Here is a 24,743-nt window from a genome sequence, read left to right as displayed (position 1 = left end):
AATACCTGTTAAACAGATTAAGTAGAATATTTGGAAAATAGTAAAAAAAAAAAAAAAAAATGACCAAAAACTAAATTGAACTTGATTTTCAATAAGATCCCTGGATACGCCTGCTTTCTTGTATCACATGCCACGATTACTACTGCTACTACATTTCTTACAGTTCAGTTTTGATATTGCCACACCAAACTCCGCCAAAGAAAACAGCTCCAAGTCAGAAGAACCATTATAGGACTTATCTGCACAAATTTCAGCTTGCTCAGCAGCGTCCAACTCAGGCAAATCCAAGGGGAACAAAATTGTAATAATTGTACCTACAGAAGACACCCAATCAAATGATTTCTGTCTATCCAAAACCACAGTGTTGTAAATGTCTCCACTGATCAATTTGTTTCATGAGATTTTGTAAATGAGTCCCCAAGGATCGGAATTTCCTACCTGTCCAATTTGGTTCTACCAGCACCCCTGTTTGCTTTTAGCTATAGCCGAGTGGAATTTCTTATGTTTATTCCTATAAGCATCTCTAAATATACGAATGTCCTGAGGAAACAAATGTCTTCCCTTCTGAAGCCGTCTTCTAGCCTGCTGTGCCCGAAGTTTTAAAGTTGACAATTCTGTGTTCCACCAAGGAACAGGAGCCTTACACATGTCATCGCTTTGCCGAGCATTCCGTAGCCATAAAGATGTTGTATTGGAGAGCTGTAAGTTCCCCTACTTCAGAAGAATGAGCACCGCCAAGAACCAAAAAATCCAAAAAATACTTGAATTTGTCCCATTTGATACGATTCATAGAGAACCTTTCTCATGTTTATTCCTATAAGCATCTCTAAATATATGAATGTCCTGAGGAAACAAATGATGAACCACTGGAACTTGAGGAGCCATCTGAGACCTCAGTGAAAAAGTTATAGCCCAATGGTCACTGTTTAAAGATCAGGCGTCACCTCCCAATCAGCAATGAAGTAGTAGTAGTAGTGGCATGTGATGCAAGAAAGCAAGTGTATGAGCTTATGCAGCATCAGCCAAAAAAAAAAAAAATTGCACCATTCCCTCCAAATGCCTGTCCAGTTCCTCTTTAAATTTATTCAACCTATCAACTTCCACAACGACAGATGGAAGTTTGTCTTTCAGCAATTAACCACCCGCTGGCTAAAGGCAAATTTCCGCACATCTAATCTACATCTTTCTTTTCTTAATTTGAATTTATGTCCCCTTAGATTTGTAATCTGAACAAGTGGAAGGATCCCATCAGAATTCAGCGTGCTCAACCCATTCAATGCCTTATATACCTCAGTCAGATCACCGCGCAGGTGCCTAGTCTCCAGCCACTGCAATTTGCAGAACTTAAGCCTCTCTTGGCAAGAGGATCCCTTCATTCCCCTCACCAATCTTGTTGCCCTTCTCTGTATATGCTCAAGCAAATCTACATCCTTCTTTAAATGAGGCCGCAAAACCTGTATGCAGTACTCAAGGCATGGCCTGACCATTGCCTTATACAGAGGGACAATCACCTCCTTTTCCCTGCTAGCAAAATTCCTATATATCATTGACAAAACCCCATGACCTGCCCTGGCAGCCTGCCTGCATTGCTCAGAAAACTTCATATCTGACTGCACAATTACTCCCAGGTCTTTTTCATTTTTTACCACTTTAAGTGTAGTACCACACAGTTGGTACATTTCTCTGGGGTTACTTCTACCCATATGCAGTACTTTGCATTTATCAAGGTTAAACTTCAGTTGCCACTTCTTAGCCCATCTGCCCAAATTTTCTAGATCCTGTTGCAGTAGCACACTGCCATTACTGTCATTAACAACCCTGCCAACCTTTGTATCATCTGCAAACTTCGACATTAAGCCTAATATACCTTCATCAATATCATTGATAAATATACAAAACAACAGTGGACCTAACACCAAACCCTGTGGGACACCACTAATAACATTAGTCCACGAAAAGCAGCACCCATTGATTACCACCCTCTGTCTTCTCCCACTTAACCATCCTTTTATCCATTGTAGCAACTTACCCTTAATACCATTCTGCTCCAATTTGTACAATAGTCTTCCATGCGCAACAGTGTCAAAAGCTTTCCTGAAATCCAAATATATGATATCAAAATTATTTTTTGCATCCAGTTCCTTTGTAACCACATCATAATATCGTATCAAATTTGTCAGACAAGACTTTCTCTTAACAAACCCATGCTGTGTCTGAATTATTGCTGCAGTCTTGTCTAGATGATCCTGCAATGCATCTTTAACCAGTGACTCCATTATTTTACCCAGAACAGAAGTTAAACTAACTGGTCTGTAATTACTCGTGTCACCCTCGATCCCCCTTTGTGAATTGGGAGGCGTCTCCGTAGCCAGGTGGGAAGGAGCAGCAGTGCGTAGTACACGCTTCTTGATTAGACCGGGGTTCGAACCTGTCACCACCAAATACGGAGGATGCGGAAAGATCAAGGAATGACCACCACATATATTCCGGAGCAATATGGCCTTAGTTGCTAATGCTCCTAAAAACCAAATAACAAACAAACAATTTGTGAATTGGGGATACATTTGCACATCTCCAGTCCGTGGCAACCTCCCCTGAGTCCAAGGATGCTCTCATAATTATGGCTAAGGGTTTGCTTAGTTGCTTTGCCTCCTCCTTTAATATAACTGGATAGATCCCATCCACCCCAGGTGCTTTTCTTATGTTTAACTTCAACAATTTCTCCTCCACTTTGCTTTCAGTTATTACAAAATCATTAAGTATCCTGCTACAATTTGATAACCTTCTGCCATTTTCAAACCTTAAGTCCACAGGGTTGATGGAACTAAGGGTGACATCAATATTAGATTCACTGTTTGCAGTTTTTGAAAAGGTGAAAGGCTTATTCAGAAGATTTTGAATGTAAAGATTATAAGAAAGAATAAAATCTTCGAAATATGTATTAGATTTTTTGAATTAAAAGCTATTTTTTGCAGTTTACCATGCATCCGAATACTTTTGGTAACACAGTATATATATAATTATAGCGAAATAGAGGGTTGTAACTTTGGTTATTTAGCATTTGTCCTGTATTTGTCTAGAGGACAAATGCTAGAGTTGTAACTGGCTATTTAGTGAGTATATTATAACTTTTCTTCTTTGGTTTTCTAACAGATGTCAAAACACCTGTTTCACCAAAGAAAACACCAAATAACACCAGCACACCCATTCAAGAAGCATCATTAAAAGAAGTTAGTAGTAACAGTAGCAGTACTAATAGCAGTAGTGACAGGTAAGTCAGCTGTAATGAAACATGGTGTTTTTGCATAGATATTTTTACATCTGAAGTATTCCTTAACTTGTATAACAAAAAAAAAAAAAAAAAAAAAAAACTTGTAATATGAAATGTTATTTTATTTATTATTATTTATTATATATATTTTTTTGAGCTTTGGTTTATGCTAAAAAACTACAGAAACTTAATATATTAACAGTTTCTATAGTTAATGTCTATAGTCTGTTTTATGTTAATGTTTCTATCCTGACAAACAGGATAGAAACATTAACAAGCAGGGACACCCTGTCCCTGCTTGTCAAAATTCCTGTATATCAGTGACAGAATGATATACCCCACAAGCTCCCCTAGCATTCAGTCTGCACTTCTCAGAAAATTTTTTCAGACTGTACAGTTACCCCTAGGGGTAATATATTATATATTACATTATTAATATATTGTATATAAAATATACACAAGCAACCACAACTAATTAAACAAATTTTATAATACATATACCTTAAGTCACTTAACTTTATGATTTTTCTCTTTACACTTAAAAATGGAAATCTTGGACTTTCTCTGGTTTTTTTGAAAGAGAGAGTTTTCATCTGTGAACTTTTTATCTCCTTCAAAAATAGTTTTTTGAAGCTCCAGGTTTTCACTTTGATCAGAGTTTGTGCCACTGTATGAAAAACATTTTTAGGACCCATTCTCATTTGTAATGGATGTTCAAGTTTTCAGTATCCATCACATTCTCTCTTAATTTCATCAAGAAATATATTCATTCAATTGAGAAGGAAGTTTTGGGGGTAAAATCTGTTCATTCAGGTGTAAGATTATAGTGAACTAATTTTTATATCAGAAACTATTTTATTTAGAGCATGTTTTGAGCTGATGTATTTCTGTTTACTTGACGGACATTTTGTGATATACCCAGATATGTTGTACTGTTATTAGTATAATTATGTCTGCAAAGTATTCTTTATTGTTAATAGGGTGACCAGATGCTTTTGATGATAACCAGGATAAAATGAGTTTAGAATGAGAAAAACTGGGACATTTTCTTAAAAAAAAAAAAAAAAAAAAGACTGGTTATTTTATTTTTTTAATATTCTAAAATTCAAATTATGTTTACAGAAGAACATATAAACATTAATTCATTGGAAAAAAAAACAAATTACATATTTCTTCAATAAATAAATAGTATTACAGTGAAACATTAGGAGCAATAGTGCTTTCAATCATATTTTAAATTACTTTTGCCTGCCTTAATCAACTTCCATCATTTTTAATCATGTCATAGAAACTTTTACATGTTAAATTTACACATCATTACAGAATCTATGGTTTTTATATATCTAAGTGATTTTGTTTATCGGGCCACGGAATTTCTATTTGCAAAAATATTCTTTTCACATTTCTATTGTGTGCTGGAATGGCAAACGAAAAACTATGCAATTTCTCAAATTCTGAGATCTGTTCTTGAAATTCAAATTTTGAAAAGGGGGGAAAAAAGATGACCATTAGCTCTAACAAAATCTACTAAGCCACTCCTCATTCCTTGTTTTCAACTCTTCTGTAATCAGATATTTAAATGACGAAAACTGATTTAAATAACAAATGTCAACTTGAAAGCCCATATCAGTAACGTAAGTACACATATTTTGCACATTTCTCCAAATGAGAGACTTTAAGAGCATCCACTCCATATACTTTAGTTTCAATAAGGGTTCAACCATTTTTTTAGTCACGGGTTGTAATCAACATTTCAAAAATTTCCTCTCTAAATGTTTCTATTTCATCCTTTTGAATATTATTATCCAATCAAACTGAGTGCACCCAAAAGGAATAAATTTTTCGTCAATGCATAATGTAAGCATGTCAATGGTTTCTTAGATGTAAGTCTTTACCTCAGTTAAGTTATTTTGTGCAGCTTCAGTTTTTAGAATTTGTTTATTAAATAAACCAAGAATGTTAAGCATTGCATGGAAGTATGCTTCATTTACTGATGATTCAAAAATTTCAAAATACATTTTGGGGACTTTTCCTCTGAGTAAAAATATTCTTTCAGTACTTCAAACATTTTTAATGTTCTCTCTGCTTCATTGTAAAAATTTAGCCAGTGAATTTTTGAATGGGTCAGTAGATTTTCTTACTGTATGTCTAGTAGAGAGCAAAAATTTTTTTTTTTTTTTTTTTCCAGTCACTCAACATGCACTGCATAAGTTGAAAGTACGATAATATTTTAACCACAATCATTTCTACATCACAGGATGGTCTCTCAGCTCCTGACTATATTACATTTTGTAAAATATGTGCAGAACATCCAAATCCAGCATCTAGTAAATCAAAATTAATTTTTCTTGCATAATTTATAAAAGACATTGTCTGTGCCTTTTATTAATGGTTCCCCAAAATTTGTGTTAGTGTTATCTGTTCCATAAGCAATGCACTTTGTTATATCAACGCCGTACTCATAAAGCATGTCAATTATGAAATCAGCAGTGCAATCTGAAGTTTGGTGGTGATTCTGTTTTTAAAATTTTTATCTGAATTCCTTTTGTTTTGCAAAAATAATGAACTAAAGGGAAGATATTTTCTGTTTTGTGGTTTCTTGCATCTGTAGATACTCCAAAAACACTGATTTTTTTTTTTTTTTTTTTTTAATCTGCCAATAAATCTTTTCTACAAAATACTCTAATAATGTCTTTAATAAGAGCTGCAGTTTTAGTTCGTGCGCATGAATATTTACCAGCTATTTCTGAGTTGCAAAATATTTCTTTAAATAGTTCATTGTTGCAGTCAGCTGATCTAAAGGAATTGTGGTATTTAACAATATGATAGGCCATCGTCAACTCACTTGATACAGTAAGATGGTACTCAACTGGATTTTCACTCGAAAATACTGCAAATATTTTGCTAAAAACCAGCATTTCCAGGGCAAGTTGATTTGATTTTATGCTTTTTTTGTATTAACATGGTCAGTTACATCAAATTTCTTGTCATGACCAATGTTTATTTGCACAGTTCACACTCTGCCATGTTGGATATTAATCATTAAAGATATGTTTTCTCTTTGGCATTTCTGCTTAGGGGGATTCTTCAGAAACTATTACTAATGAAGCTAGGGGACTTTGCCACCTGCTCGCTTTACTCTTCAACCCCAGTGCACGCTTTTCTATATAAAACGTAGAGATATGACAGAGTAAGTCAGATCTTTTATATGTAAAAGGCACACCTGTCGAAATGTGCTGATCAATATCCAGTCAGGAAATGACCTATGTAATTATATATCTGTGCATTTATAGTGACGTAATTGCCCTACCCACGTGACCCGCATCGCTCTTCTCTCATTGGCTGCCCCACCATGCAGCATTTTCAAGGTGGAATAAATATCACTATGTAATTATTTACATAGGTCACTTAGGAAAAGGCCTTTTGCTTCGGGTTCCATAATGTATGAGAAATACTGCTGCATCCAAAGGAGCAGGACTAAAATATTTAACTCAAATATTCACCAACTATACAAATATTTACAAAATACTAAAACTATTTATAAATATACAAACTATATCGGGTCCCTTCATCAGCCGACATTACAATGGAAAATCAAATAATACCAGCTGTGGTCATGTATCAGACAGTGAAGCACGTGCACGAGGTTGGTGAACATTATGGAGGCATTTGTCTTTCAATGGAAGACAACAATGTAATTATTTACCTGCACATTTGTAGTGACATAATTGCCCTCCCCTATTCTCCCATTGGGGCAAATAAATATCACTAGGAGGAAAACCTTTTTAATGTATAGAGAGAGAGAGAGATAAATAATTTAAAATTTGATGGATTATGTAAAAATACACAAGTTATCCATATGTGTAGTCCCATAGATAGATTCAACAGAAATTTAATAATTTAAATTTGGACTTAAGGATTATTTAAAAGTTCTAAATGTTTAAATTTTTTTTTCACTGAAAAAAAAAATTATTTTATAATATTAAAAACCAAGTAACTTTTGCATATGGTGCTTTCCTTTAACAGTTTTAAAAATGAAAGCCAAGCAAAATTTGCTCTACAGTAAACACAAAACTTGGAAACAAATGGCATTCTAAAGGTTCATAGTAACATGATTAAACACACACACATATCACTGATAATAAGTCGTCCATAGACCTTGTTTAAATTTTGTGGTTGTATTTCACTAACCCACGTAAATATAGTAGTAGTAGAGGCATTTGATGCAAGAAAGCAAGTGTATGAGCTTATGTAGCATTAACCAAAAAAAACTGAAAAAACTTCATGCATCCATTCCTTCTAAAAGTTTGTCCAGTTCTTCCTTCAATTTATTTAAGCTATCAACTTCCACAATGACAGATGGATGTCTCCTTATCCCTGCTATCAAAATTTCTGTATATCATTGACAAAACCCTATGAGTTCTCCTGGCAGCCTTTCTCTGCTGCTCAGAGAATGTATCTGACTGCACATTACTCCCATTTCTTTTTTGTTTTCCACTATCCAGTGTAGTACCACATGATATGTTAATCTGGGATTACTGCTATCCATATGTGTAGTACCTTGCATTTCCCGATGTTAAATGGCAATTATCATTTCTCAGCTTATCTAGCTAATTTTTCAAGGTCTTGTTGCAGTAGTATACGATCATTTCTGTCATTGACCATATTGCCAACCTTTATATCATCTTTAAACTTAGACATTAAGCCTGATATACCTCCATCAGTATCATTAATAAATGCAGAAAATAACAACGGGCATAGCACTGAACCTTGGGGGACTTCCTAGTAACATTAATCCATGAAAAGCAGTGTCCATTGATAACTACTCTCTTTTCTCACTCACCATCCCTTTAGAGCCGGTCGGGTTAGCCAGGTGGGTAAAATGCCTGCTTGGCAACCCAAAGATTGCGGGTTCGAATCCCGCCTCGGGCTTGGATCAGAGAAAATGCAAAAACTTTGGGAGGTATATTATGGCCACAGAAGCCGATGCGCTAACGACTAACAAAAAAAATAAAAAATCCGTTTAGCAATAGCAGTAATTTGCCGTTAATGCTGCCCTAACTCCAGTTTGTGCAATGGTATTAAAAACTTTCTTTAAATCCAGTTGTGATATCAGAATTTTTTTTTTTTTTTTTGCAGCCATTTCCTTTGTTACTCCATAGTATTCAATCAAATTGGTCAGAAGGATTGCCCCTTACCAAATCCATGCTATCTGCAGTATAACTGCACTCCTGTCTAGATGGTCCTGCATTACTTCTTTAACCAGTGATTCTATTATTTTCTGTGGAACAGCAGTTAAACTAAGTCTGTAATTACTACTCATGTCACCCTTTGATCATCATTTTGTGTATTGTGGGTATATGTGAATGTACCCACAATTTCTCCTGTTTACTGTTGATGTGAAAATGTTTGCTATTCAACGTGATGTTGCCTGTTGAAGCTGCCTGCCATCTACTCAAGAATCAATAACTTTTGAGAAAGCTGTAGTGGTGCTGCCTTAGAGTTTCTAATAGCTAATTTCACCCTTGTTGGTGCTACTCAAAGTAATAATGATATTATTAATTTTAGATTGAGGTTTGGATAATAATTTCATGAAATTATAATATAATATGAAAATGACAATAATATGAAATTATTTTATGAAATCATGAAATAAATTTTAATGAAATTTAAAGAAACTTGCATTTCATGAAAGACTATGTGTGCGTGTCACACGGCTAGTAAATCCCATGATTATTTTACCAGAAAGTTGAAAGAATAAAAAAGGTACATTTTGTAAACAAGCATCAATACCAAGCAGTGGTTTGCTAGCATCCTACAAGTTGGCATATGGGGGTATCAAAAAAGTTCGTACCCTTACCTAGAAATAATAATCTTGAAAGATGAAACTTCACAGGAGCCTTAATCCTTTTCTATGTACTCTCCATCTGTAGTAACACATTTCTCCCATCTATAGGTCAGTTGTTTAATGCCTTGATCATACAAGTCCGCACTTTTTGCCTGAAACCATGATTCCACTTCATTGATGACTTCCTGAGGCGATTCAAAGTCATGTCCATGCTATGGTTTCTTCATTGTACACCCAGCATTCATCATTTGTCACCAACCAATCAAAAATGTTCTTAAGATCAGCATTACACAAATCCAACAGTTGGGATGGGATACACTTAAATAGAAAGGGTGCAAGAATGTTTGCTGTGCTATCGAGGCAGTATTAGGTGGGTAGGAAAACTGCTAGATTGGGGGGATACAAGGACTAATAGATTAACAGTAGCCACTGCAGAGGAGAAAGTGATTCTTGCACTGCTTCTATTGGAATGACCAGCAGCCTGGAAAATAAGATGCAGGATATTTTAGAGACTGCTGGGAATCATGGGGGTACAAGTAAACACATGGGTTGTGTTAGGGAGGCTAAGAGGAAGAGCAGGTGCATGTATACTTGCATGTACACCAATGCTAGGAGTTTAGTAAATAAATTTGATGAATTTGAGGTATTGCTCAAAACATCAAAGGCAGATATTGTTGGGATTTCAGAGACGTGGTGTCACACAGATATAAGGAATGCAGAACTGGAATTTGGGGAGTACAATGTCTACAGAAAGGATAGACAGGATAGGAAGGGAGGAGGAGTTATGCTATTAGTTAAGAAACACATAAAATCCAAGGAAGTGAAGCCAGTCGACATCGCTGGACAGTGAAATGTCGAGTCAGTTTTGTGTGACATAAGCATTGGGAGATCAAAATTGAGAGTAGGAGTGAGCTATAGGCCTAATGACTCTGATGAGTATAATAAGAAACTGTACAGAGAAATAGAGTGGGCCAGTAAATCAGAGAGTCTTATAATGGGGGATTTTAATTTCCCAGATATTGACTGGAATTTGGAGGCTGGTCACTCACGCACTAGCAAGGCTTTTGTGTATTTATTGGATGATTGTTTTCTACATCAGCATGTTCGGGAGGCAACTAGAGGGAGTAATACTCTTGATTTGATTATCAGTAGTGATTCTTCATGCATTAAGAATCTGCAGATAAATGAACCACTAGGTGGCAGTGATCACAGTGTTCTGAAGTGGGATTTACTGAAAGAGGTAACTACCATTAGGGGTAAAGGGAAGGGGTATTGCTTTTGTAAAAGTGACTATAATGGAGTGAGACAGTATTTAATTCTATACAGTGGGATCAACTGATGATGTTATCAACAGATTCAAAATGGGAAGCAGTCAAAGAACTTATCTTGGAAGCTACTAGGCTTTACATACCAACTAAGAAATATTGTTCAAGGTTTAGGCCTAAATGGATGTCAGATGAACTAATGAGGCATATGGTAGAGAAGAAAAATGCATGGGATAGATACAAATTAACACGTGACACAGAAGCCTATGATAGATACAAGTTGATCTGTAACCAAGTTACAAAGGAGGTTAGGCAGGCGAAGGCAGATTACGAGAAATCCTTGGCAAGGGATGCAAAGAAAAACAGCAAAGAGTTCTTTACTTATGTAAACTCTAGAAGGAAGGGGATGAATCAGATTGGTCCACTTGATATCGATGGGTCAACTATTGATGATACTGCTCAGGTAGCTAACAAACTAAATAAATATTTTGCATCGACATTCACACATGAGGAGTTATTCAGCGAGGGGAATGCCAGAGGTGTATTCAACTCTGGCAGTAAGCTAGAGAATCTTGTAATAACTGAGAGTAAAGTGGAGGAGAAATTGTTGAAGATAAACACAAGAAAGGCACCTGGGGTGGATGGGATCTATCCAGTTATATTAAAGGAGGCAGCAAAGGAAGTAAGCAAACCCTTAGCCATAATTATGAGAGCTTCCTTGGACTCAGGGAAGATACCCATGGACTGGAGATATGCAAATGTGACCCCAATTCACAAAGGAGAATCAAAGGCTGACACTAGTAATTATAGACCTGTGAGTTTAACTTCTGTTCCCGGAAAATTAATGGAGGCACTGGTTAAAGAAGCACTGCAGGATCATCTAGACAAGACTTCAGTTATAGCTCGGACACAGCATGGTTTTGTTAAGGGGAAGTCTTGCCTGACCAATTTGATTGGATACTATGATGCAGTCACAAAAGAACTGGATGCAGGGAATAACTTTGATATTATATACTTGGATCTTAGAAAGGCTTTTGATACTGTTGCACATGGAAGACTGTTGCACAAATTGGAGCAGTGTGGCATTGGAGGCAAATTGCTGCTATGGATAAAGGGGTGGTTGAGGGGGAGGAGAGAGAGAGAGAGAGAGAGAGAGAGAGAGAGAGGTAATCAATGGACACTGCTCATCGTGGACTAATGTTATTAGTGGAGTCCCTCAGGGTTCAGTGTTGGGTCCATTATTGTTTTCTGTATTTATATATGATATTGATGATGGTATATCAAGCTTAATGTCCAAGTTTGCAGACGATACGAAAGTTGGCAGGGTTAGCATTAGCATTAGTAGAGGCATTTGATGCAAGAAAGCAAGCTTATGCAGCATCAGCCAAAAAAAAAAAAAAAAACCACTTCCACTTCACCCCTCTGTTCGTGCGAAATACCTGTCCAGCTCAGCCTTAAACTTATTTAGGCTATCAACTTCCACGACAAGGGATGCAAGTCTGTTCCACCAACCAACCACCCGCTGGCTAAAGGCAAATTTCTGCACGTCTTTTGAATATCTGCACGTTTTCCTTAATTTGAATTTATGCCCTCTCAGGTGATTATTCTGAGCGAGAGGAAGAATCCCATCAGCATTGAGCATGCTCAAACTATTCAAGGCTTTGTACACCTCTATCAGATCACCTCGCTGGTGCCTAGTCTCCAGACACTGTAATTCGCAAAACTTAAGCCTTTCTTCGTAAGAGCACCCCTTTGTTCTATTCACTAATCTTGTTGCCCTTCTCTGTACTCGTTCTAGCAGCTCTACATCCTTCTTGAAATGAGGCCTCCAGGCCTGTATACAGTACTCTAGGTGTGGCTTGACCATTGCCTTATACAAGGGAATAATCACCTCCTTATCCCTGCTAGAAAAATTCCTATATATCATTGACAATACACCATGAGCTACTCTTGCGACCCGTCTGCACTGCTCAGAGAACTTCATATCTGCCTGCACAACCACCCCCAGGTCCCTTTCATTCTCTACCACTGTCAGTGTAGTACTACAGAGTTGATACTTTGCTCTGGGGTTGCTGTTTCCCATATGTACTACTTTACATTTGTCAATGTTAAACTTCATTTGCCACCTCTCAGCCCATCTGCTCAACCTTTCCAGATCATGTTGCAGCAGCATAGTGTCAGTAGTGTCCTTGACAACCCTATAAACATTTTATTTATTTATTTTATTTAAATTAAAAGAAATCATGACTCAGACCAGAGCAGCAAAACAAAAGGCTCAAGCTAATGGAAGTGCTGTGGCTCAGAGGAGAACTGAGGGGGGCAGTTGCCTTCTGAATCACAGCCTTCTAAAATGCACAGCTTGCATGAGCATTCAGGTACGGGACATGATATTAACATTGGGGATGTCTTTGTGTGCGCGCGATGCAAGGAGTGTATCGAAATCAGGCAACAACTCAGCGTTCTTATGGGCCTATATGAGAGCTTGAAGGACAGGGTGGATGCCCTCGAAGGAACTAAATTGAGGGGCCCATCAAGCTCTCAGCTGCCCACATCAACGCCAGAGCTTGCACTTTGTCATCGCGGAACACAGCGGCAACCCCCAAGGCAGAATGCGCTGGTCCCAAAGGAACTAGTAGTTGTTGGTGACTATTGCAGGGAAACGGGGAACATGCTTCGTAAAAAGGATAGGTGGAACAGGACCAGGGTATGTCTGCCAGGGGCAAAGGTTGATGACGTTGTAGAGCAGATGTCATCTTTTAAGGGCACAAAAGGTGATATAGTTGTACACGTTGGCACTAATGATATCAAGAGTAGGAGACCGGCAGAATTGCTTAACAAGTACAGGTCACTGTTGAAAAAAAGCTGTGAAATAGGGTTGAATTTGAAAGTTTCTGCAATTCTGCCCAGACTCGATAGGAGGGAGTATATGATGAGAGCCTTGTCGATCAGTTCGGCCCTAGAAATATTGTGCAAGGCTCAAGGGGTAGAATTTTTTTCAGCCTGGACTGTACTTGTTAACATGAGAGATTGCTTCTACAGGGATGGGATATACTTAAATAGAAAGGGTGCAAGAATATTTGCTGATGCTATCGAGGCAGTGTTAGGTGGGTCGGAAAACTGCTAGCTTCGGGGGAGACAAAGACGAATAGATTAACAGTAGCCACTGGCAGAGGTGAAAGAGATTCTTGCACTGCTTCTATTGGAATGAGCAGAAGCCTGAAAAACAAGATGCAGGATATTTCAGAGACTGCTGGGAGTCATTGCAGTACAAATAAACACATGGGTTGTGTTAGGGTAGCTAAGAATAGAAATAGGTGCATGTATACTTGCGTGTACACCAATGCTAGGAGTTTATTAAATAAATTTGATGTATTTGAGGTATTGTTCAAAACATCAGAAGCAGATATTGTTGGGATATCAGAGACGTGGTGTCACACAGATATAAGGAATGCAGAACTGTAATTTGGGGAGTACATCTACAGAAAGCATAGACTGGATAGGAAGGGAGGAGGGGTTATGCTATTAGTTAAGAAACACATAAAATCCAAGGAAGTGAAGCCAGTGGACATAGCTGGACAGTGCAGTGTTGAGTCAGTTTGGTGTGACATAAGCATTGGGAGATCAAAATTGAGAGTAGGAGTGTGCTATAGGCCTAATGACTCTGATGAGTATAATAAGGAACTGTACAGGGAAATAGAGTGGGCCAGTAAATCAGAGAGTCTTATAATGGGAGATTTTAATTTCCCAGATAATGACTGGAATTTGGGGGCTGGTCACTCACACACTAGCAAGGCTTTTATGGATTTACTGGATGATTGTTTTCTACATCAGCATGTTCGGGAGGCAACTAGAGGGAGGAATACTCTTGATTTGATTATCAGCAGTGATTCTTCATGCATTAAGAATCTGCAGATAAATGAACCACTAGGTGGCAGTGATCACAGTGTGCTGAAGTGGGATTTACTCAAGGAGGTAACTACCATTAGGGTTAAAGGGAAGGGTTATTGCTTTCGTAAAGGCAATGGACTGAGATGGACTGAGACAGTATTAAAATTCTGTACAGTGGGACCAACTGATGATGTTACCAACAGCAAATGCAAAATGGGAAGCATTCAAAGAACTTATCTTGGAAGCTACTAGGCTTTACATACCAACTAAGAAATATTGTTCAAGGTTTAGGCCTAAATGGATGTCAGATGAACTAATGAGGCATATGGCAGAGAAGAAACGTGCATGCGATACATACAAATTAACACGTGACACAGAAGCCTATGATAGATACAAGTTGATCTGTAACCAAGTTACAAAGGAGGTTAGGCAGGCGAAGGCAGATTACGAGAAATCCTTGGCAAGGGATGCAAAGAAAAACAGCAAAGAGTTCTTTACTTATGTAAACTCTAGAAGGAATGGGATGAATCAGATTGGTCCACTTGATATCGATGGGTCAACTATTGATGATCCTGCTCAGGTAGCTAACAAACTAAATGCATATTTTGCATCGACATTCGCACATGAGGAGTTATTTAGTGAGGGGAATGCCAGAGGTGTATTCAACTCTAGCAGTAAGCTAGAGAATCTTGTAATAACTGAGAGTAAAGTGGAGGAGAAATTGTTGAAGATAAACACAAGAAAGGCACCCGGGGTGGATGGAATCTATCCAGTTATATTAAAGGAAGCAGCAGAGGAAGTAAGCAAACCCTTAGCCATAATTATGAGAGCTTCCTTCGACTCAGGGGAGGTACCGACAGACTGGAGATGTGCAAATGTGACCCCAATTCACAAAGGAGGATCAAAGGCTGACACAAGTAATTATAGACCTGTGAGTTTAACTTCTGTTCCAGGAAAATTAATGGAGGCACTAGTTAAAGAAGCACTGCAGGATCATTTAGACAAGACTTCAGTTATAGCTCGGACACAGCATGGTTTTGTTAAGGGAAAGTCTTGCCTGACCAATTTGATTGGATACTATGATGCAGTCACAAAGGAACTGGATGCAGGGAATAACTTTGATATTATATACTTGGATCTTAGAAAGGCTTTTGATACTGTTGCACATAGAAGACTGCTGCACAAATTGGAGCAGTGTGACATTGGAGGCAAATTGCTGCTATGGATAAAGGGGTGGTTGAGAGGGAGAAGAGAGAGAGTGGTAATCAATGGACACTGCTCATCGTGGACTAATGTTATTAGTGGAGTCCCTCAGGGCTCAGTGTTGGGTCCATTATTGTTTTCTGTATTCATAAATGATACTGATGATGGTATATCAAGCTTAATGTCCAAGTTTGCAGACGATACAAAGGTAGGCAGGGTTGTCAAGGACACTACTGACACTATGCTGCTGCAACAGGATCTGGAAAGGTTGAGCAGATGGGCTGAGAGGCAGCAAATGAAGTTTAACATTGACAAATGTAAAGTACTACACATGGGAAACAGCAACCCCAGAGCAACGTATCAACTCTGTGGTACTACACTGACAGTGGTAGAGAATGAAAGGGACCTGGGGGTAGTTGTGCAGGCAGATATGAAGTTCTCTGAGCAGTGCAGACGAGCTGCAAGAGTAGCTCATAGTGTATTGTCAATGATATATAGGAATTTTTCTAGCAGGGATAAGGAGGTGATTATTCCCTTGTATAAGGCAATGGTCAGGCCACACCTAGAGTACTGTATACAGGTCTGGAGGCCTCATTTCAAGAAGGATGTAGAGCTGCTGGAACGAGTACAGAGAAGGGCAACAAGATTAGTGAATGGAACAAAGGGGTGCTCTTACGAAGAAAGGCTTACGTTTTGCGAATTACAGTGTCTGGAGACTAGGCACCAGCGAGGTGATCTGATAGAGTTGTACAAAGCCTTGAATGGTTTGAGCATGCTCAATGCTGATGGGATTCTTCCTCTCGCTCAGAATAATCACCTGAGAGGGCATAAATTCAAATTGAGGAAAACATGCAGAAATTTGCCTTTAGTCAGCGGGTGGTTGGTTGGTGGAACAGACTTCCATCCCTTGTCGTGGAAGTTTATAGCCTAAATAAGTTTAAGGCTCAGCTGGACAGGTATTTCGAACGAACAGAGGGGTGAAGTGGAAGTGGTTTTTTTTTTTTTTTTGGCTGATGCTGCATAAGCTTGCTTTCTTGCATCAAATGCCTCTACTAATGGTAATGCTAACCCTGCCAATAATCACCTGAGAAGGCATAAATTCAAATTGAGGAAAGACAGATGTAGGATAGATGTGCGGAAATTTGCCTTTAGCCAGCTGGTGGTTGGTAGGTGGAACAGACTTCCCTTGTCGTGGACGTTGACAGCCTAAATAAGTTTAAGGCTCAGCTGGACAGGTACTTCGAATGAACAGAGGGGTGAAGTGGAAGTGGTTATTTTTTATTTATTTATTTTACTTTATTTTTTTTTTTTTGGCTGATGCTGCAAAAGCTTGCTTTCTTGCATCAAATGCCTCTACTAATGCTAATGTTGGTGAGAACATTGCATTTCGCGTTGCTTCTGCGAAGGCATCCGAAATTTTGGAACCCATCGTGCGGAGACCTTAGACATATGCAGATGGTCATGTAAAATGCTGTGGGCAGACCCATAACTAATTTCCACTGCATTTGCAATGAAATTAATTGTCATACTTCTGTCACAGCAACAGCTGCTCAACCTTTGCAACCGTCTCATTGTCTGTGGATGTTGGTCGCTTTCCTTCTCTTGGCTCGTCAAAGACACTTGTATGACTGCACTGGAACTCCCATTTGCACTTTTTTACAGTGTCATAGAGTGGACAATTCTGCCCATACACAGCTTTCATTTCTTCATCAATTTCCTCAGCTTTCTTGCCCTGCAAGTGCAGGAATTAGATCACTGCTCGATACTCCACTTTGTCAACCATAGCATCCTTCCTCCGATTCCGGGCTCCACCTCTGGTGTACGATCACCTATGGGAATGAAAATTCTCATGTTATTTATTGAATATGTAGACAACTTATATTAAAAACGGCATCTTCTTACTAATGTTTTATCTAGGTCAGGATAACTTTTTGTTACCCCTTGTATAAAGGTCGCAAAATGTAAAAAAAACCTCACACCATCGCAGAAGAACTGATTTTGTCGGCTGCAGTGGATTTGGTCAACATTATGGTTGGGGGATCTGCAGGAAGACTGCTTTCAAAGGTACCATTATCCAACAATACTATCAGTCGTTGAATCCAACACATGGTTGAAGACCTCAATGATCAGCTAATTGAAAAAATGAAAGGGTAGGAATTTGGGTTACAGCTAGATGAAGCATGGACAGTAACAAGGATGATCATTTGATTTGCTACACATGGTTCATAGATGGTGACAAAATTGTGGAAGACCTCTTTTGTAAAAGTATCACTGCAGTTATAAAGGCAAAAGACTGGTTTGAGATCGTTGACACTTTTATGTGTGAAAACAATTTAGACAACTGGGTGTGGTGGCGTCTGTACTGATGGTGGTCGCTCTATGTCTGGCTGTTGTGGAGGGTTGCAGGCACTCATACGAAACAAAGCTATTGATGCACTGTGGACTCACTGCATAATCCATAGGGAAGCCCTTGCATCAAAGCAACTGCGTTCTCCACTGAACCTAGTCATTGAAAGTGGTGAACCTAATATAAACTCGGGCACAGAGGCAAGATTTTTTAAAAACTGTGTGTGAACATGCGATCTGAGCACATATCTTTGTTATACTGCTGTAGCTTGCAATGGCTCTCCTGTGGCAATGTACTGTCCCGTGTGTTCGAATTACGACAGGAACTCTTATCTCAAAGAAGAAGAACGTGAGTGTGCCAAAAAATTCTTGGGAACTGATTTTTTGTAAAAATTATCATACCTATGTGATCTCTTTGAAACCCTGAATGCATTGAATCTCTCGCTGCAGAGAAGCAACATGCACATTCTGAAATTCGCAAAGAATGTTTCAGCTCTCAGAAAAAAGTTACTACTATGGAGAAAATTAAATGAAGATAGTTACAAAGACTTTCCGCATTTTGCAGTAGTTTGTTCCATCCAATGATGTATATTTGACACAAGAATTTAAATCTGTTTTTGAGGAACACCTAATACAGCTCAGTGACTGGTTTGAAAAACGCTTTCCAGAAGATATGGAAAAATTTGCATGAATTCAAGGCTAAGGCCCCATCTGAATTTACCTCTGTAGAAAAAGAAAATCTTATTGAGCTCTCTTGTGACAAGACTTTAAAAACGAAATTTGGCAGCATGAAACTAACTCAGTTTTGAATATCAACAGAAGATAAATATTTGCCGCTAAGTGCTAAAGCTCAGCAAATCTTAATTCCATTTGCGATGTCATATCATTGAAAAGCTGGGTTTTTGGCAGTTGCTCTGATAAAAAGCAAGTACCACACGAAAATCAATGTGAAACAGAAAATGAGGGTGACGGTGTCCAATCTGATTACAAGCCTTGGAAATTTGTGCTGTGCCCTACAGGAACACACATCCCATTAATAAATAATTATGATTATTTAATAATGAAATAAAAATATTATTTTTTTTTTTTTTTTGGCTACTAAGTTGTTAGGACATAAATACTTAAGTTGTTTGGACCTAACTATATAATAAATGGAACCATTAGGTATTTCTTTTGGCCTAGGGAATTACCGAGACACTAAGGGTGCCATGAACCGAGAAAGTATGGGAACCTCTGGTCTAACCTATATATCCATTATGGCCATTGGGTTCCTTCTGGTAATATATGCAATGGCCCTAGTCCAAATTCCATATTACTATATGTTAATATTCTTCATCAAACTCTTTTAAATACAATTTATATATTGAAATAGTTGAAAACGGAATCTTTGATAATAAAAATAATAAAATAAAAAGATAAAGCAAACATCAGAGGCAGCAAAAAGCATATTCCTCTACACGATGCTTGAAATATAAAAAGAAATTAGAATAAAAATTAAAATACATTTTTTATTTTTATTCTAATTTCTTTATTTATATACAGTAATACCCCGACTTACGCGAACTCTGAGTTACGCGGTTCTTGATTTTTTCGTTTGGCAACGCTGCCGCCCACTATCTTCAAGGTCGTTTTTCATATGTTATCGATATCCGGTGTGACGGCGGAGATTGAGAGCGAAAGATGAACAAAATTCAACTTTGCTGCTTTTATGTTTTTTATATCAGTGAAGGGGAAACACACTTCACCATAATAACGTAGAAACCAACACAATTCCAGCTATCGGTATAATCGCAAATGCAATTAGATCGAGTTTACTACCAGTTTATAACAGATTTCACTAGCAGAAACGCAACTGGATTTTTATTGTTTTATGGTAGTAACCCCTAGAAATGTGAGGTGTTAATACTGTAGTGTATCTCTGCCTTTATGGTGTTGTTTATTCAGTTGCTACATGCGCGCAGCTTTGTTTATGCATATCAAGCGTGCTCCTCGTTTTGTAATTGTGCTTTATTCCCTAAAAATTAGTAAAATTAAAAGGTGTGAAAAGGAAGCGTCCTGGTGAAGACACTGCAGATTCAGAGAGAAAAAGAAAAGCAATTATCGATAAACAGAGGCGGACTGGATCAAAAATTCTTACCCGGGAAAATTTATAGTGGCCTCACACTATGGTTTATGGCCAAAATCACACTGGCCCACCGGGGTTTCCCCGGTAAGGCTTATGGCCAGTCCGCCTCTGTCGATAGAGAAAAAATATGAAATTGTGAAACGCTTTGAGCGAAATGAAAGACCATGTGATATTGCACGTGCTACAGGCCTAAATGAAGCAACGGCGAAAAGGACATGACAATTCCAAACTTGACAGGTTGAAAATTGAAAAGATCTCAATTGTAAAGGGCTTAAAAATTTTAGAAAACATAGACTCCAACGAAGAACGCGTTATAGCTACAAAGCAAGGAATAAAAAAATTATTAGCTTGCTACGAAGAAATTCTGCGTGAAAAAAAGGAACGCGCTGTGTCGTCAGACGAATTTGTTAGATTTTATGAAGCCATCAACATCGAAATAACTTTTTAACGTAAGTCATTTGTTTTTTTAATACAAATTTTGTATTAATATGTATATCAATTTTATTAATATTTTTCTTCTAAACTAGTGTTTTTGTTAGTCCTTGGTCCCAATTAAGCAAAATTTATATGTATTTATATGCAAAGTTGTACCCCGACTTACGCGAATTCGACTTACGCGATTTTCGTCGGACCCACCTATCGCGTAACTTCGGGGTGTTACTGTGTGTATATATATATATATATATATATATATATATATTGACATAACATAACTTTCACCTTTCTTATATATATATATATATATATCCAAGTATAAAAAAGCAAATATTAAATGTTATAATAAATATAAGTATTATAATAAATATTAAGTAGTAACATAACCAATTAATGCCATCTAGGACGATTAAACATTACATCGGTCTGTATGAATATGAGTTAAGTTAATAATGGTTAGAGTTTTTTTAAAAATAAAATATGATATACTAGCTTATCAGGTAAACCATAAACCATGGTGAGTACCCAACGTGACCTGGAAAAAATCAATCTATGCCATGACATAAGCTACAGGCCTATGTCATGGCATAGATTGATTTTTTCCAGGTCACGTTGGGTACTCACCATGGTTTATGGTTTACCTGATAAGCTAGTATATCATATTTTATTTTTAAAAAAACTCTAACCATTATTAACTTAACTCATATATATATATATATATATGTAGACATAACATAACTTTCACCTTTCTAATTTATATATAAATTGGAAAGGTGAAATAAGCAAAAACTGAACATTCCCAGTAATTACTGGGATGTCTCATTATTTATAAAAATTTAATTGTCTAATTGGGAGAGTGTAGTGTACTAGTTCAATGTTCCATATTTACACTAGTGCATTATTTTTTATATTTCTATTTGGGGACATGATCACACTGTCATCCTAAGACGGTGGTGAATAGCTTGGAATCAGAATAGAAAGCATTCAAAGACTGCATAGTAGGACTGACAGAGCAGGTATGCAGAAGGACAAGCAATAGAAGAAGATGGAAAGAAACCCCGTGGTAGGATGAGAGAGGCTGTGAAAAACAGGAATAATGCATTCAGGACCTATTTCCAGAACAGAAATGATGAGAATAAAGAGAGAGATGAAACCATAAAGAGAGAGGCCAAGAGCATATAGTTAATGAGGAGAGAAGACTGTGTTGGAAAATGGGGTGAAACTCTACGAAAAGATATCGACTACAATAAAAAGGAGCTGTACTGTATGGTGAGGAAAGGAGAAGAGATGGTGAGCAGAGCAAATAATTGATGGATGAGAGAAAACTAATAACCAAGAATGAAGAGATAAAAGTGAAATTTCAAAGAAGTGAAATTTGGAGTGAAATTTCAAAGAAGTATTTTGAAAATCTGTTGAATGTGCAGGAGAACCAGCAAAAGGGACAAAGGCAAGTTGATCATAAAAGAGGGGATGAAAGAAAAGATACAGAGAGAGAGAATAGACAGACTTGATGGGGAATGGTGTAGCGAAGGCATTGAAATACATCAAGACAGGTAAGTCTGCTGGTATAGATGAGATAAATGGAGAGATGCTGAAGGTTACAGGCAAGGCAGGGATAGCGTGGACATACAAAATGTTCCGCAAGATCTGGAATGAGAGACAGGTGCCGAAGGACAGGAAAGAAGGTTTGATCGTCCCTTTTTTCAAGAATGGGAACTGGAAGAAGTGTTCAAATTATAGAGGCATCACACTGACATCACATGTGAGTAAGTTGTACGAGAGAGTGTTAGAGTGGAAGATAAGAGAAATGATTGAAAATAGGATAGCCAAGGAACAGTATGGCTTTAGGCCTGGTAGATTAACGGTTGATCTCATTTTCTGCTTCAGGCAACTGATGGAAAAATGTTTTGAATGCAATAAAGAATTATGGATGGCATTTTTGGACATAAATAAAGCGTTTAATGCTGTGAAGAGACAGAGAAAGTATGGGAGGTTTTGATATAGAGGATAGATGTTCCTCTATCCTTTGCGATAGAGGAACATCTATCCTTGTAGAAGCAGTCTCTCCTGTTAAGAAGCACAGACCAGGCTGAGAAAAATTCTACCCCATGAGTCTAGCATAATCTCTCCAAGGCTGAATTTATTGACAAGGCTCTCATCATATATTCCATCTTATTGTGTCTGGGCAGAATTGCAGGCACTTTGAAATTCAACCCTAACTCGCAACTTTTTTTCAACATTGACCTGTACTAGTTAAGTAATTCCACCATTTCCCTACTCTTAATATCATTGGTGCCAACATGTACAACAATATCACCTTTTGTGCTCTTCAGTCGATTTCTGTGGAGAGAATTGAGAATATGTACACAAACACAGTGAGCAAAGTAAGAAAAGTGATGGGGTTGACGGAGAGCTTCGAAATAACCTCAGGTTTGAGGCAAGGAGGCGTCTTGTCACCACTAGTGTTCATAGCTATCATGAATGATGTGCTATGTAGAGTGGCGGAACACCTTGGACACCAGATAGAAGTCATGCTCTTTGCAGATGACCTCTGCATATAGGGAGAGAGAGCAGGAAACTAGTGCAATGGCAAGTTGATATGTGGGCTAGTATGGCCAATGAATTTGTACAAGTGTTCAGTCAGAAGAGTGAACGAAGTAATGGTTCTAAAGAGAAGTGGTGAGCCTGACGGGTACATTACAATGGTAGGGAAAGAGTTCAAAATGGTTAACACGTGAAGTATCTAGGAAGCACCATTAAGTAGAAGGATACAAGTGGGTGGGAATTTCTAGAGGCAGACAAGAGATCTCATCTGGAACAGGAACATGCCACTGAAGTGTAAGAAGGCTATATATCAGACCTATTATGTACCAGTTGTGATGTATGCATCTGAAACTGGGACTATGAGGAAAAAGGATGAAAGCAGAATGCAGGAGGCAGAAATGAGATTTGTGAGGAGCATAGCCGGAAAGACAAGACACAACAAAATCAGGAATGATGTGATTAGGGAGAGAATTCAGGTTGAAAAACTCCAGAATAGGATTGAAAGGTCCCATTTGAAATGGTTTGGACATGTCAAGAGGATAAATGAGAGGTGTTTGCCAAGAAGAATGTTTGATTTACAATTAAAGGACAAAAGACCAAGGGGAGACCAAGAATGAGGTGGCAGGACATGATAAAGACTGATGTTATTAAGAGGGCAGGAAACTGGAGTGAAATCAACGACGGAGAGAAGTACACAGACAGGGCATGGTGGTGAGACTTCATACATTGATCCCTGGAATAGTGGAATGATGATGATGATCACACTGGCATTATATCTAAAACTGTAGTATAACGAGGAGGCGCCTCCGTAGCCAGGTGGGAAGGAGCAGCAGTGCGTAGCACACGCTTCTTGATTAGACCGGGGTTCGAGCCCGTCACCACCAAATACGGAGGATGCGGAAAGGTAATTCAGGGAATGACCACCGCATATCCCGGAGCAATATGGCCTTAGTTGCTAATGCTCCTAAAAACCAAATAACAACAACAGTATAACGAGGTGTGGTATATCAAGGTTGCACCCTATTTAAATAGGTTTGTTTGTTTGTTATTTGGTTTCTAGGAGCATTAGCAACTAAGGCCATATTGCTCCGGGATATGTGGTGGTCATTCCCTGACCTTTCCGCATCCTCCGTATTTGGTGGTGACAGGCTCGAACCCCAGTCTAATCAAGAAGCGTGTGCTACGCAGTGCTGCTCCTTCCCACCTGGCTACGGAGGCGGCTTATTTAAATAGGGATGTTATTTGTCATAAAATTTCTCTCGTGTTTTCTGGTCATCACCAGAAAGCATTAAAAAAATAATTTTTAATCATTCATCACGAAAAAAACAAAAAAACTGAATTTGTATTTTTTTGTTTTTTTACTTTTAATATCTGTCTGTTTGTTTCTTCTTAATATTGTTTATTTATTATTATTATTATTTTTTTTTTATTAGTTGGTACTTTTGGGCTTTGGTCAAAATTTGTTGCCTTGGTGATGCAGTATCAGTCACAGGAGAGCATAGCTCACTTTTGTATATGAAAATTAATTTTAGTAATTAATTAATTTTGATAATAAAAAATTAATTTTAATAATAAAAAAATTAATTCTAGTCAAAATTAATTAAATAGTCATGTAATAGTTTTTAAATTTTTTATATAGCTCATCAGTGTGATATGCTGTATGGAGGAAAAGAAGTTGAAAGTCCCCATTTTATGCTGATGGTAAAAATTAGACATATCACATTGCTCTTACAGATAAGCAGTGGGTTTCAAAAAATTTTCATGAAACAAAATGTTTCATGAAATACATGTAATGTGAACAAAAAAAATGTAATGAAA

General features: G+C 37.7%; 1 protein-coding gene across 4 annotated transcripts in view; it reads left to right on the top strand.

Moving 5' to 3' along the window:
• LOC150084511 (lens epithelium-derived growth factor-like) overlaps nucleotides 1–24,743 on the top strand; it is a 316,821-nt gene that overhangs the window by 132,990 nt on the left and 159,088 nt on the right. For all 4 annotated transcript variants that reach the window (XM_090375260.1, XM_090375258.1, XM_090375259.1 and 1 more), the window contains exon 8: nucleotides 3,154–3,271. In XM_090375260.1, the coding sequence (XP_090231386.1) occupies nucleotides 3,154–3,271 (118 nt within the window). The remainder of the gene's footprint in view (nucleotides 1–3,153; nucleotides 3,272–24,743) is intronic.

This window comes from Mastigoproctus giganteus, chromosome 6, assembly GCF_048544385.1.
Source record: "Mastigoproctus giganteus isolate SK-2022 chromosome 6, ASM4854438v1, whole genome shotgun sequence".
Classification (NCBI taxonomy): Eukaryota; Metazoa; Arthropoda; class Arachnida; order Uropygi; family Thelyphonidae; genus Mastigoproctus; species Mastigoproctus giganteus.
This window is presented reverse-complemented; position numbering and strand designations above follow the sequence as displayed.